The following is a 14,173-nucleotide window of genomic DNA, read 5'->3' as shown; positions in this document are numbered from 1 at the left end:
CAGGCTGTTGCTTTACAAGCACATGTTCAAAAGATTTTATCTAATCAAATTTTAAATAGGAAATTACTTGTCTGACTTCACATTAGACAGCTATCCCTTTCCATGCTGTTTCCAGATTGGATTATTAGGAGTTCACTACTAAATGGTCAGCAGTGTGTCTGAGTTACCAGTCTTAATTTGGGCTATAAATATCAGATGATGATTTATTACTAGGCAGTTGCAATACTGCAATAGCAAATTCTCTTTAATCTCTTTAATTTGAGATGAATAGCAAATAGTTTTGAAAGCTGAGAATTTCTGAGGTCCTCTGGGCAAATAACAGTTTCATCAGTTGGTTTCAGCATACCCACTTTCTAGGGAGTCCAAGGGTTTTTCAGTTTGGGTTTTTCATGCCCATACTGATCTAGTCCTGCTTATCTTTGTGAATTAACTACCAACTTTGGAAGGCTACTCTATGGTAAATGGGCTAAAATTGTGACTTTGAGAATGTTCAATGATTTTTACAACTAAACTGAATAAAGTTTGAAAGAGTAGCTTTTACCCTCATGTGCTACCTGGGTTATCACTGTTTAACATTCCTGCTTCATCTGGACCTCAGATGAGAGTTTATGATTCCCACAGTGCCAGAAATTGTACTGTCTGCTTATTCAAAAGTAGATGTTTGCTCATCAGAATATGCAGTTACTACTTTCACCTCTTCCAAAATGCTGATTACATTTCTTCTAAATGGCACCAGCCAAATGTGTCTCACCCCTTTTGGGGAATGCAGCTACCCACGCGGGTCACTGGTGCAAGGTGAGTTTGCTTGTGCAAATCATACCTACACCAAGAATGTGCATCATTCCAGAAAGCTCTAAAGTAGGAAATGGACTTAAATCTTGCTGAAATGAAGACTAATCTGCAAACTTGACAGAAGTGTTTATTTAGAAGTTGAACAAACTCTAATGTGACACCAGATACCTCAAGAGAGAAAAAAAAAACCAAACAACAAAACATTTTCTAAATTTCAAAATACCATTTTGTCATATTCAAACTTTGGTTGGTTCCTTATGGTATTTTATCTCATAAGTAATTCAAATTTGGCTTGACAAACTATTAGACATTCAGAGAAGAACAAGCACAGTACAGGGTTTGAGAAACTGATTAAAGAAGACAGCCTAAAGAATGTTAGAAAATCTGTCTAAATCCTAAAAGACAGGAAGACAAGGAAGGAAAACGTTTTCTGATTGTGATATTCAGGAGCCTGAACTAGGTATACAATGTAAGTCAGAAAAATAAAAGCTTCTGATACAATTAAACATGAGGGGCAATTAATGGAGGCAAATGGAGGAAACCAGCTTAACAACAGTGTTAGAAGAGGTGTTGTAGGATCCTATGTCCAGCTGACTTTTCCATCACTGAGAACTATGATGATGACCCTTAGTAATCCATAATTTAGAGACTTCATCCTGTTTGTACAGATTCAGGCACCACACTCCGGTACATCATATAAAACCAAAAAGGTTTCTAACTTGGCTCTCTTGCAAGGTATATCCAGTTCCTGACTTCGTACCTAGCAGATGGCATTACAGCCTGACACACCCTAAAATGCCTCTGAAACGTGTCAGCTCTCCTGTCCATCCTGGACAGTAATTTCAGGGAAATATTACTCAACTGCTTTCAGGATTGAAGGACAGAAATAAACACGCTTAAAAACCCATGGACAGGAGACCCTGTGGGACAAAGCAGATGCAAAATCACCTGCAGAGGAATAATGTGCCTAATCTTTGAACTCTTTTCAGGGAAGGTATTTAAGGATGTGCTGGTTTAAGTTATTGTAAGTACCTTGTTCTCAAGGAAGCCAGATCCAGTCCTATAAATTCTTGATCCTGTTGATATGTCACATATTTCAGCCTGAAGTTCTGTTCTTTCTGTAGTAAATCGTGTACAGAGTACAGAGCAGTTGTGCTGTGCTCTCTGTTACTGTAAAACTAAACTGTGCTTTCTTTTAGGGTACTGTTTTGATCCTAAATTTCTCAGCTGAGACATTGTGATGGCATACCTGTTGGCTTCAGGCACAACAGCACTCTTTTAAGAGGTATTATTTTACCTTAAAATGGACACTCAAGGAATAAAAAACCTCAAAATGTGTACCTGGTGTACTGAAGGCAGTTTCTTTCCAAAAGTAAAGACAAAATGTCCCCAGGAAACATTGGTTCAAGAGAGAGAGGGAGGGAAAACAAACCAGAGCAGTTCTTTTCCTCCTCTAAAACAACAGCGACTGCTCAAGCTTTCCTTATGAACCATAAAACAAAGGAAGGTGGCAGCAGGGAGAAACAGAAACTGCCTTTTCCTTTGTCAGTGCCTTTCAGCTGTATTTCTACTGTCAAACAGCTGCACCACCTGCCTTTCACTTGTGTGCAATGAGAGATGACAGAGGGTTTCTTAAAGCCTTTAAGGTTTCAGTAATTCATAACCTTGTCTGAATTAACCTGGAATAATTTACCTTTGGAAGAAACGAGGTCCAGGGTTTGCTTTTACTATCTTACTTCCTTGGAGAAATGTGTGGGGCTTTTTCCTCTAGACATCCCCATGTGCAAACATGTCGCTTCTCACAGTGCTTCCCCGGATAGGACTAAAATCCTAAAACAGTGGAGCACGGCTAATGCTTCCAAGCAGCGTGGGGTGTAAATGGCACAGGGATTCACTGTGCTCTGCTTCTCACTCTCCTGCTCTCACTGGAGAGCAGCTGAGGGCTCCATGGAGGAGGCAGAGTGGCAGAGGTGCCACCTGGTGCAGCACATGGATCAGGGACCAACATCACTGTCACTCAGCTCTGGCCAGGCCAGTGTTACCTTGTGTGGCACAAAGAGTAACTCAAAGGTGAGTGTTTTCCTTAGACTTGCAGGATTGTTTAAATAACTTACAGTCTAATGGCATTCCTATTTTAAAGGGAGCTTCCATTAAGTTCTATGAATTATCTATTTTGGAGCAATTTGAAGGACTTTTCATTTTTAACTCCTCTTAATTAATTTTGCCTTTATGGTGTTTTGGGGGCAAATTGCCTTAACCTTCTCATTTATCCTATCACTGCTTGGCATGACAGAGATATTACACCTCTTAAGTGAATTTCTTGTCAGAAGGATCTAAATCACACAGCTCATGAGAGTTACTTGTGAAGGATCAGTTTTACTCCCCATTTACCTTGGCCTCTGAACTCTGGGTGCCAACATGATCCTTGACAATAGCATTCACAGAAGAAAGTACTACAAATGTGGGGTCAAACTATCAACCTGCAGCCTGCCCTTATAGCCTGAATCAAGAAGTATGTTCTGCTTCATGTATTTAGTAAGGCAATTTTTCTTGGAAGCTTGTCTTTCTCATATTTTAGCCATCAAATACAAGTTGCTTCATGCTCTTGGTGGTTTGACTACGTTGTTCCTCTTTGGGACCATTCAGCTTTGGGAAAGTTTTGTTTATAAAAAGTTCATTTTATTAAAACCTGTGAGAAATGCTGGTGAGTGGGAATTCATTGGAAAATGAGGAGATGGGTGGCTTTTCAGTTTAGGGCTGTTTTCAAAACACATCTCAGAAATATATGTACACATGTAGTTGCTCCTGTGAAAAGTAACTAGATAAAATATTGCTGACAAAGGCAGTGAAAATTGCTCTGCTGTAATAAGTGTGTTCAAGGGACAGAGATTATTCGTAATATTTTTTAATAGAATGTTGGTAAAAGCGTATTACCCTTCAGTGATCTCCAATGCAGTCTCTGATGACTCCTCATACAGAACTACTGCAAACACTTAAGCCCCAAATGTCTTTATCTCGATCTCTCCAATGTTTAATTTCCTCCTACAGAACACGCATTGGAAGACTTTATACCCTAAGCAACTAAAACACTTTACCTTTTAATTTTGTCTAAAAGGTGCTAAAATGGTCAAAAATGTCTTGCAATTTACATTTCTCTGGTGAAATGGTAAAATTGCAACTCCTCAGTTACCATTTTACCTCTTTGAAGGCACCAAAGATAGTACCAAAGCTGTTTAGAGAGTCACAGAGCTGGCACAAGGACTGTTATTCCTCCAGCTACTGTTCTGATCAGCATTAAGAGACAATCCTACAGGGGATGTGTTTATCTGTCATTTGTACAACTTCTGTCTTGAATGAATCTGAGCGGGAGCACTGGTGGTACTGGGAACTCTCTCACCTCAGGTCTAGGAGTGAGAATCTGAAGGAACTGAAATCCCATTCCTTTACACCTCAAACTGTCATGTAAACACTGAGGTTGAGGAAGGATGAGGAATGGTTCCATGATTCTTCTCCTATGCATTTTCGTTGGAATTATACTGTGTAATGAAGAACACTAAATGACACGGAATACCTTATCCTTGTGTTGGCAGATTATAAAAATATTTACTCAGGGATAGAGAGGGTGGGAAACCTCTTTCTTTCTCTCTCTCTTTTCTTCCCTCCCCTTGCAACACTTTCTCTTCCCACCCTCTTCTCAGAGGCCCCTCTCAGCTGCCCTCTGATCCCATTTGCACAGAGCGGAGCCTGCAGGAAATGTCACTGTCACCTACAGAAACTCTTAGCAAAGTGTACCCAGGAGGGAACAGTGGGACACCACTACCAGATCAAAGTAACTCATCTCAGGATCAGATCTCACCAAGTTCAAATAAATAATCAAAATCTGTACTTTTCCTCCTGGTTATTCAGGTTTCTTTGGTTTTCTCTGCTCCCATGTTTCTTCCCAAACTCTATCCTACAAGAGAAGCCGAAGCCAGAAATCTGCAGTTGTGGAATTACCACCTGCTTCCCCCACCATGTGCTGAAGGCCCTGGCAGGGTTTGCTTATGGTCCTCTTGACAGAGGCTCGTCTTTACCTACCACCCCTGAGTTTTCTTTAAAATCAGACTTACATAAGAGTTTAACCTGCTACTGTTTTGTGGATAGAAGGAGGCATTTACACTAAGGGCAATCTAGGAATTTGTAGGCTCTCTGAAAACAGTGTCAGATAAAATGTCTTGAGCAACAAAGGTTGTAGAAAGATGGCTTTGTGAGGCAATGGGATCAGGAGGAGGCATGATGGAGAGGTTACTCTAGGTAGAAAGATAGAAGACACTGAAAATGCAGTATTTCTGTGAGCCAGGATCATCTATGAGGATGTGCGGTGATGAGAAGTTGATGAGCATGGCTGACTGCCAGCAGATATTATGATCTCAGAATATTGATGTTTTGTACTAATAATTACAAAATCAGCAGCAGTACAATTGCATATTTGGATAAATACAAGTGTAAGCGCATCCTGTGACATGTTGAATGGAAATAAGTATGATTAAAATGACAGGTCATACAGTAATATTGATGCCAAGAGAAGAAAGACAAGCTGGGAGAATGATAACATAATAAAGTGTAAAAGAATCTTGATACTCAAAAGGAAAAAACTGATAATGAAAACATTCATAAGCCAGAAACATTCATAAGTCAGAAAAATACATTAACTTTCCATAGCTGTTGAGAGCAGATACAAGTCAGACATAAGACAATAAGAAAAAAGAAAATCTACTTTTCTGCACTTGTAAAGGTATTTTGGGGCAAAAAACCCATCCTTCTCATAAGCCCTGAAAAAAAGAATCTATAACCAGGGCAATCTCTTCAGACACTCTGTCTAGAGCAGAAAGATGGACTGAAGCTGGGGAGTGCCTACCCAGCTAAGAAGAAAGCCGGGGGTTCTTGACATCTGAATATGCTAAGTGGATTTGTTATAGATTCCCACTCAGGCACTGAACTGTGACAATAAGCAGGATGTTCAACTGAGACAGCCAGAATCAGGAAGTTCAAAGCCTGGCTGGGATGCCACAGGATGTGTTTGCTTACTGAATCCTGCACCAAGAGACACGATTTTAAAGTATTGTATAAAATCTGCTGTGTTTAAGGGCACTTCTTGTTATTCCATGGAAACCCACTGCTTTTGGGATGGGGACAAAGCAAAAGCCCATCTCTGCATGGAGCAGGCAGCGAGCTGGGGGAAGGTAAGACCAATGTCTCCATTTTCCAATGACCTAAAGTTGCAAGGCACGTCAGGTTTGGGGTTAACACATGTCCTACGTGAGGACACGCTGAGCTTTTTGACCCATATAGAGACTCTAACCTCAGGTGGGTGAATCTGGTGCAAAGACTGCAGTCCATGTACACCTGACATTTGGGTTTGTCTGTTCTGTTCAGTGCCGGAGGACCCAAGGGTAGGCTAAACCACGTTTTCCTTAATCTGTGCTGTTTGCTTGCCCTGCCAGCAAGAGAACATCTTTAGTCCAGCACTAGCTACATTCCTAGTACTTTGCAGGATGTTGTATCAGTCTCCTCTAGACAGAAGCTTGGATTAATTTCTGTCCCACACTGGCTAGTGAAACACATGGCTGCACGTACAGTGCAGTATCCATGCCGGTGAGGAGGCCCAGGAATGCCTGTGTCCTCCATGCACAGACAGGTGTGCATACAGACCCATGGCTAGAGGGGGTATCAGCACAAGCTTTCCTAACCACAGTGCTCCACAACTACCACTCAGCCCAGAGCTCTACAAAGGGCACTTTGCGCTGGCACGAAATGCAGGTTCCTACCTGTGGTCTGAACATTTCCTCCATCTTTGTTGAGTGGCTAATCACCTGATGATTTCCCTGAACAGAGCTCTAATGTTGGTTGTCACTTCTTGGGTGGGGCCACATGACAACTCACAGCTGTGCAGCACAGCTGGGAATTGGAAATCCCCTGCAATAACTTCCTTCCGCCTTTTCACAGAACAGTCAAAAACATTTTCCTTTTCCCTGAACAGCATGGACAGGACACAGTGTGAATCTGCTGTTGTTCTCTTTTCATGAACAGCAGGGCACTCATACCTCTCCTAAGCAAACATTTCCATGGCTCAATCCTGCAGGGCAATAACAATCCCTGCTCTTTGCCACATTGCCACCACCTTCATTTTCAGGGCTTATGAAGGAGCAGTTCCATCACTGGGCTCATCCTGTGACCAGCTCCATGTCAGTCTGTGGTTCTGGGAGCACTCTGTGTTCAGCAAGGTTCAGCACAGGATGCTGCTTTGCCCTTCTGCCTAGAAACCTGCAGCACTGCAGAGTGCAAACCACAGAGCAATTTCCCCATCCACACGCAAGATTTATATGGCTTACTTTCCTCTTCTTAAATCTCTCCTAACAAAGCTTTGTTCAAAGATGATTCACAGATGTTGTCATTAAAAAGTTGGTCCTTGCCAAAAAATAAATATGGGCCTGCTTGAGAAACTGCTGTTCCCACAGCTTTCCCCAAGAAGAGATACTTGTGGTAACCGGTAGGGCCTGTGAGAATATGACATTTTAAAGTATCTTAAACCATACACAGCTTTCGAAAAGAATGCCGGTTTCCTGAGAATTTATCTCGTAAAATCATTTGGATAAACCCACATGATAATTAAGCCCATTCTGATTGAAGAAGTGATCTTTTTAGATAACAATCAAGCAAACACTTATTTGTAACAAAGAGATAAATAAAAAAACCAGCACTAAATACTGTATCTTAATTAAAGATTTAAAATAAAATTATTAACTGCTATGCAGGCATGATTCTCAAGGACTAGGAGGTGACAAACAAAAGGACAGGATCGTACTATCCAATGCAGGATAAGCTGACATATAGAGATGGCAATCCCCAACCAAACAACCACCAAACCCAAAAACCAGGGAAAAGGATATGAACAGTGACCTGGCTGGAATCGGCATGCACAGAATCACTTACGTGTTTACCTACCCAGGACATACTGGAATCTAAAACCAAGAAGCCTGGCCCTCTGTTACCAGCTTGGAAAAGCCCAGTGGGGGACAGCAACATATCCTGTCTGGGGAGAGCTTTACTAATAGTTACAAGCAGAAACACTTAGACAATGGAAACCCAGATATTGACAAAACTCCTGGCAATTTATTGGTAAAGAAAAGGTAATTTTTATTCTGGGAGTTGGAAAGAAATGAGTATTCAGTAGGTTTTCAAAAACTAAAAGCAATCTGAGTCTTTTGCAATGCTCTTAAGTGGTAAATATAATTTTCATGTAGGTTTCAAATTAGTGACAGATGTAGTGAATTTTTATTACATTTTAAATTCAGCATTTTACCCGTTGACATTGAAATCCTTTCCTCTGTCTTCTGTTTTTCATGGACCTGTTGTTAAAAGCACGACTGCTCTGCTTTTATTCCTTTTGTTCTGCTGCATGACTGCATGCTAAACATGTCCTGATGAGCTCGGTGGCATTTTAGAGCCCTTGTTTGTGTCTCACTCATACCTGCTGTAGTCAGTAAGGATATTCCCACTGACATCACCAAGCTTCAAATCAGGGGATTTGGGATTTGATTTGGGATTTAACTTTAGCTTCATTCGTATCTCAATTCACTCTGTGTTTCAGGCAAGCAGGGAATAGGCAATGTTGTCATGTTCCACTTCCACAAAATAATGGTTAGACGTACTTGACGGGTTTTAGGTTTAGGAAATAGAAGTTCACAGGCTGAACAATTGCAAACACCATCTAACAGACATGCAGCAGGAGGAAATTCAACTAATCTGATGTTTGTTATTCTTTAACATTCTATTAAAGCAAAGCAGCTCTATAATGAGATTACTGCATTTTATCTTTTAATTGTATCCAGATATGCAAAAGAGATTTACTGCTAATGGCTTGTGTACAGTACAATATTTTAAAGCTAATTATGATACAGCATTACTATTGTCACACAATGAAATACTTATTCTTCTGTTATGAATCAATACCATTTTCTAAAATTTATTGTAATTACCTTTTTAATTGGATATACACCCTGCTAAATTCTGAAACAGCTAGTTTTGGAGATATAATTCTTTTAAATCCAGGATGATATCAGCATAAAGTATTTTAATTAAATAGATTGCAATAAAGGGGCAAAAGAGACATTAAGTAGCTTTCCATTATTAAAGCCAGCTGAAAGTCAAGTCTTCAAAGTGTTCAAGTTTTTATTTTTGAATGCCTGAACTCTGCCATAGTCCCTGTAAGCATGCACACACATCCTCCCAGAACACTGTATTAACAGACTGATTGTTCAGTGAAGAGTAGGTAGCACCTGGCTTTGGTTTGTATTACTCCATATAGAGAGGAAAGCCTATTAAAGTATTTATCCCTCCAAATCCCCAAGGCCTAAAACATCTAGCAATCTTTTCATTGCTTATGGATGTAATACACTACAAATAAAAAAGTTGAGTAAATAGTTTTAAAATAACATTGTGTCACAGTTCTTCTGCTCAAAAATATTGGTGAGCAGATGATGAAAACCTCTACTTGATCTGTTAGTTGCAATTACTTAACCATTTTTAAAAACACTGTCCCCACATAATGGTACCTCATGTACTCTGATCATAATGCCATCCACACAAATTAAAATTCAAGTAGTTATAAGCTGGTGCTGCAAATTAGCTGTAACAGTTTGCACATGTTTCAAAGTACACATTTAAGCTTTGTTTCCCTGAGCAAATACTCACAGGAGGAACAACTGAAGTCTTGACTACAGGCTAATCACTGCATGTCTGCAAATCTTACCTGAGTATGGGATATCTTTCCTCCCCTCTACTCTGTGGCAGAGGGACAAGGAAAAGGCCTTTGTTTATCTCAGCAGCAGTTTAAAACTTACCTGAGTTTCAGCTATCTCAATAACTATTGCTTTTCAACACTCTTACACCTGTATTTCATCTACTTGCACATCCAATCCACATTATATTGACAGACACTATGGCAATTAAAGCAGTTACATTTTGATGAGCTAAAATGAATCAGAATTTACAGATAGGAGAAACCAATAATATCAAGTATTCGGAAACACTTTACTGAGTTACTAAAAGGATTTAACTGCATATTATAGTGGCAGTATGTTGGTGGAAGTTGAGTTAGATTCTGATGCTGATTCTACACTTGATGACATATTATCCAAGTAATTCAATGAATAAATATTGCAGAATGCATATCTGAGACTACCAAGAAATGTCACTTAACCACTAGAAAGAAAATCCCACAGTATTTCATGTGTTTTTTCAAGAACGTAGACTTTCAGTCAACTCTGTTCGGATCATCCTTCGGCATCATTATGCAATAAATAAATATTTATGTTAACACTTAGTGCACTCCGTAAGGACGTCAATTTTCTATTTATTTGAAGAGCCCACAATATCTAGGAAGGCTCTTCAGTATTTCTGTGATCTAGGTCTCATTGCAGATATTATTCATTCTAAATTTAAGTCTTTTATCTGCATGCAAAGTGTTAAATTATATTGGGTTACTGTCTGTATCATTCTATTTTTACTGCAGCTCTTCACAGATTAAGATTTAAATCCTTTGAATTTAGTAGGATTTTGACAGTAATTCAAGCAGGATAAGTCTGAGCTCTGTCCGTCTAATTGAGACATTTCTGAATTCCCAAGCTCTGCAAGCACTAACAGAAACGGTGTTTACCTGCTGTGGGAATCCTGTCCCCGGATCCTTGACAACCATCCTCATCATCACAATCTCCGCTCGACTCCACCTCTCCACTTTTTCCTCCCCCACTGCCAGCGTCTCGGGAAGCCCATCTTTCCAGTTTCAATTTGGCCTTCTCAGCATCCAGCTGAAAACAGAAGAAGAAACAAACCAACAATGGTCAGAGTATTTACACAGCTCCCACCTCTGGTCACCATCTGGTTCATAAAGCAACAAGCACTTCTCACTTTCTCACTCGCTTTCAAGAACAGGTCCTCCAGTTGGAGGTTCTTCTCAGCAATGACATCCAAATATTTTGGAACAGCAGACTATACCATCAAATATTCTTCACCACAGATGACCAGGGGCACTTATCATCAAGCTTTTAACTGAAAACATCACATCTACCACTATCATCACAGGGAGTGCTGTTCCTACAGCTTTTCCTCTTGGAAACCATAGTTGGGAGATCATTGGTTAATGATGGTACAATGTGCCAGCTGTCCTAGGACATATTTTGAGGGTTTTTTTACAGTTGAACACCACAATATACTTTACAACCTTTGAAGAGTTGAAAGCATTTGCTACTTTTCATGATGGACTTGGTCACTTGGACACCTTGGCTCCTGGATATGACTTTTAAGATGGTGCCATTTAAGATGCCTGTACCAACTGCAAGTTGTTCTTTAAATGCCACTTGAAATATATTTCTAGGACTGAGCACAGAATAAGAAAACCTTTTCTAGAATAAATCTAAATGGATCATACTAGGTCACACTTGCTCTAACAACACCCTTACTCCCCAAACTCAGCTTTTTGATCTTTAGATAACTCTTTCTCCTGCTGTCACCATGAATTATTAGCACTGTGGGAATAAATGATTTTTTCAGTTCACTGGTAGTTCCAAAAGATGAAAAATCCCGTTACACTGGCAGTGAATCTAAATCTAGCCTGTGGAGAGCACATCAAGAGCAGCAGTATTTGAGAAGAAAAAAAGTAACTGCCTTAGACTAATAAATTCTGTTATAAGGCAAATATTTATCAGGCAAGGAGGATTCAAGAGAAACCTGAACCTTTCCCCCACAGCTGAGGAGCACCGACCAAATGCAAAGACTTTGTACTGATTCTCAAAGACTCTGTACTGCTGTCAGATTCTGGATCTATCCAATAACCTTCATCATAAGGATCTTCCTCCCAAAGTATTGCAGATACATTGCAGGCTTTGTGATCTGCTTCATCTTGGAGGACTGATTGTTCTTGGTACTGAGCAAAACATATTTGGAAATGTAGCTACTTTGAAGATTCAAACACATTTCACATGGAAAAGGCTGAGAGCTGTGGGAGGAACTGGAGCACAGGGCTAATACAACTTTATTAACCGGGCTGAAAGGATGATGATAGATGCAGCAGTTTCTCTGCAGTGGGAAGTTTTGTGTGATAGTTTCCTTCTTCAGATGCTGTGAGCTGCCATCCTCCACTCTGGGCTGACAAATGCTTGGATCAGTGCAACAAAGATCCTGTTCTGTGGAACAACAGATACCAACTTCTATATGCCAGAACTCAAGAAATTTTTCACCCTTTCACTGAAGAGATCTGTTTGCTCATTCTGAAGACACAAATAGCTTCCCATAGTGCAGTGGGAGGAGAGGGTGGGGACTCTAGTGGAGACTCTCTAATTTTACTGCATGGCTGTTTTTCATAAACAAGTTGCCTAATGCCGAGCCTTGTTATTCACAGCCTAACGACTGATGCCATGGCAATACAAACCAACATTTTGTTAAACAATTGGAAAAATTTCCCTATGAGGGAGAAAGATAGCTCAGTTCTTTCACAGATTTATTACGTCTTGACTGTATTAGAAAAGACTCATTCATTCTTAGTTATAAGTCTTCAGAATGAAAAGAAATGGTTAAGTGGCAAACAGAATGGACACAAAATTTAATAAAGGTTTTTAATGACTGCTTGTAAGTCAGAGCAGGAGTGTTTACTCCCTGTTAAGATACTCTTTCTTTTCAAAAATTTGATTTCATTCATTGCCCGTGGCTCAAATCCTGACTCCTGCTCCAAACAAGTAATACTTGAACCAAATGGGCACCACCTCCAAAAAGGAAGCTGAGCTTTCCCACATGGTGCACTGCAGCAGTTCATATGCTTCTGGGTTCTTAGTGCCTCCACTGCAGCAAGAGATGAGTTGTAGCTCAGATCTGCATCTTCCCTGGATTACTGAAGGTGCACCCACCTCTTTTTTGGCCTATTAGCAGAGACTTCCACCAAATTACACAGAGCCCTTATATACAAGTTCAGTATCACCATATCATCACTGAACATCAACTCAGGTACAGGCTACCAACCCTTTTCACCTTCTATACCCTTTCCCAACCTCTACCAACAACTTTTCTGTCCTGTGGCTGCCATTTACCTGGAATGATGGACCAGAGCCCAACCTTCTGCACTGATACAGTGCAGCCACTTTAGTGAGGAGCTCCAGACACACCATGCAGCTCTGCTAAGAACGGAATGTCACCATTTCATAGTGACTTGTGATCCAGCATCTTTCTCTTTTCCACATTCTGAAGGAACACTTGTCCTTTGGCTACCACCACAGTATTTTAGTAAGACCATTGTTTTATTGTGATAGCAAAGCTTACAACAGCATGTCTCCATCTCCTTTTTTCACAGAATAACAGAAACCTTTCTCAAAAGGTCTGAGACTGCACCAAAATACCACAGATTGCATCAGGATGGACTAGGATATCGTTACAGAAGCCATTAACCTTAATTTTTTACTCTACAGGTCCCCAAGATGGCTGTGGGTAGGGAACTGGAGATCATCTGAAGGTTCAAGTCATCTTCAGAGACAGCCAAATTAAAAACCCTGAACAATTCTCCAGGCTGCTGTCACCAATCACTAAAGCTTTCTGCTTGCCCACAGATGGCTACAGAGAGAACGACAGTCCCTTGCTCATATTTAACACTGGAGAGCAGAGACTGGAGTCAGTCGTGGCATTTCTATCATTGCTTAAAAGCCACCCTTAAAAAACCTTATTTTGCTGACTTATACCCCCCTGCTGATGCATAATGCCATCTACCCATCTCTGGCAACACTGCACAACAGCTCCAGCCTGGGAGCGCTGTGTTTTGATGATGAGAATTGATGCCTTGGTTAAATAATTGCAATGAATTTCAGTCTGAGCACTGGAGCTTGTGTCTTTACCTTCACAAAGCAGAAGGTATCTGCTGCCTAAGACTCCAGGGTATACTGGAATCTTAACAGCTTAAAAATTAAGTCTCAAGTTTTTGCCACAAGTAAAAGGTAATTTTTTTCCTCTTGAAAAAGCTGTATAAATAGATCAATAAGATTTGTACAGCCCAACTGAAAAACAACTCAAATCATGAATTTTCCCAGCTGCAAGAGGCTTTGTATCAGGTTCATAAACCTCTAAAGCGTTTCTGAGAAACTATATACAGTGTTTCTGTGAGAAATCTTTAATATCTGGCTCAGCTGAAAGGTAAAAATCACATATCACTATTTAGCTCTGAGTCAGATACAGAAAACTCTCCACATGCATTTTATTTATTCCAGCAAAGGTCCCAACCTTAAGTGACATTAAAAAGAAAAAAAAGTTCTGCTGACATAAGGTCTTCTGGAAAAGAGAGAATTCATATGAGAGTGGCTCCTGT

General features: G+C 40.2%; 1 protein-coding gene across 1 annotated transcript in view; it reads right to left on the bottom strand.

Annotated features, from left to right (window-relative positions):
- Nucleotides 1-14,173, bottom strand: part of LOC103763444 (glypican-5) — a 360,042-nt gene that overhangs the window by 89,580 nt on the left and 256,289 nt on the right. The window contains 1 exon segment of the mRNA XM_018083108.2: nucleotides 10,490-10,640. Within this exon segment, the coding sequence (XP_017938597.2) occupies nucleotides 10,490-10,640 (151 nt within the window).

This window comes from Manacus vitellinus, unplaced genomic scaffold (genome assembly GCF_001715985.3).
Source record: "Manacus vitellinus isolate BGI_N305 unplaced genomic scaffold, ASM171598v3 scaffold_60_pilon, whole genome shotgun sequence".
NCBI classification, from domain to species: Eukaryota; Metazoa; Chordata; class Aves; order Passeriformes; family Pipridae; genus Manacus; species Manacus vitellinus.
Note: the sequence above shows the minus strand (reverse complement) of the source record. Positions and strands in the feature narration are given on the sequence as shown.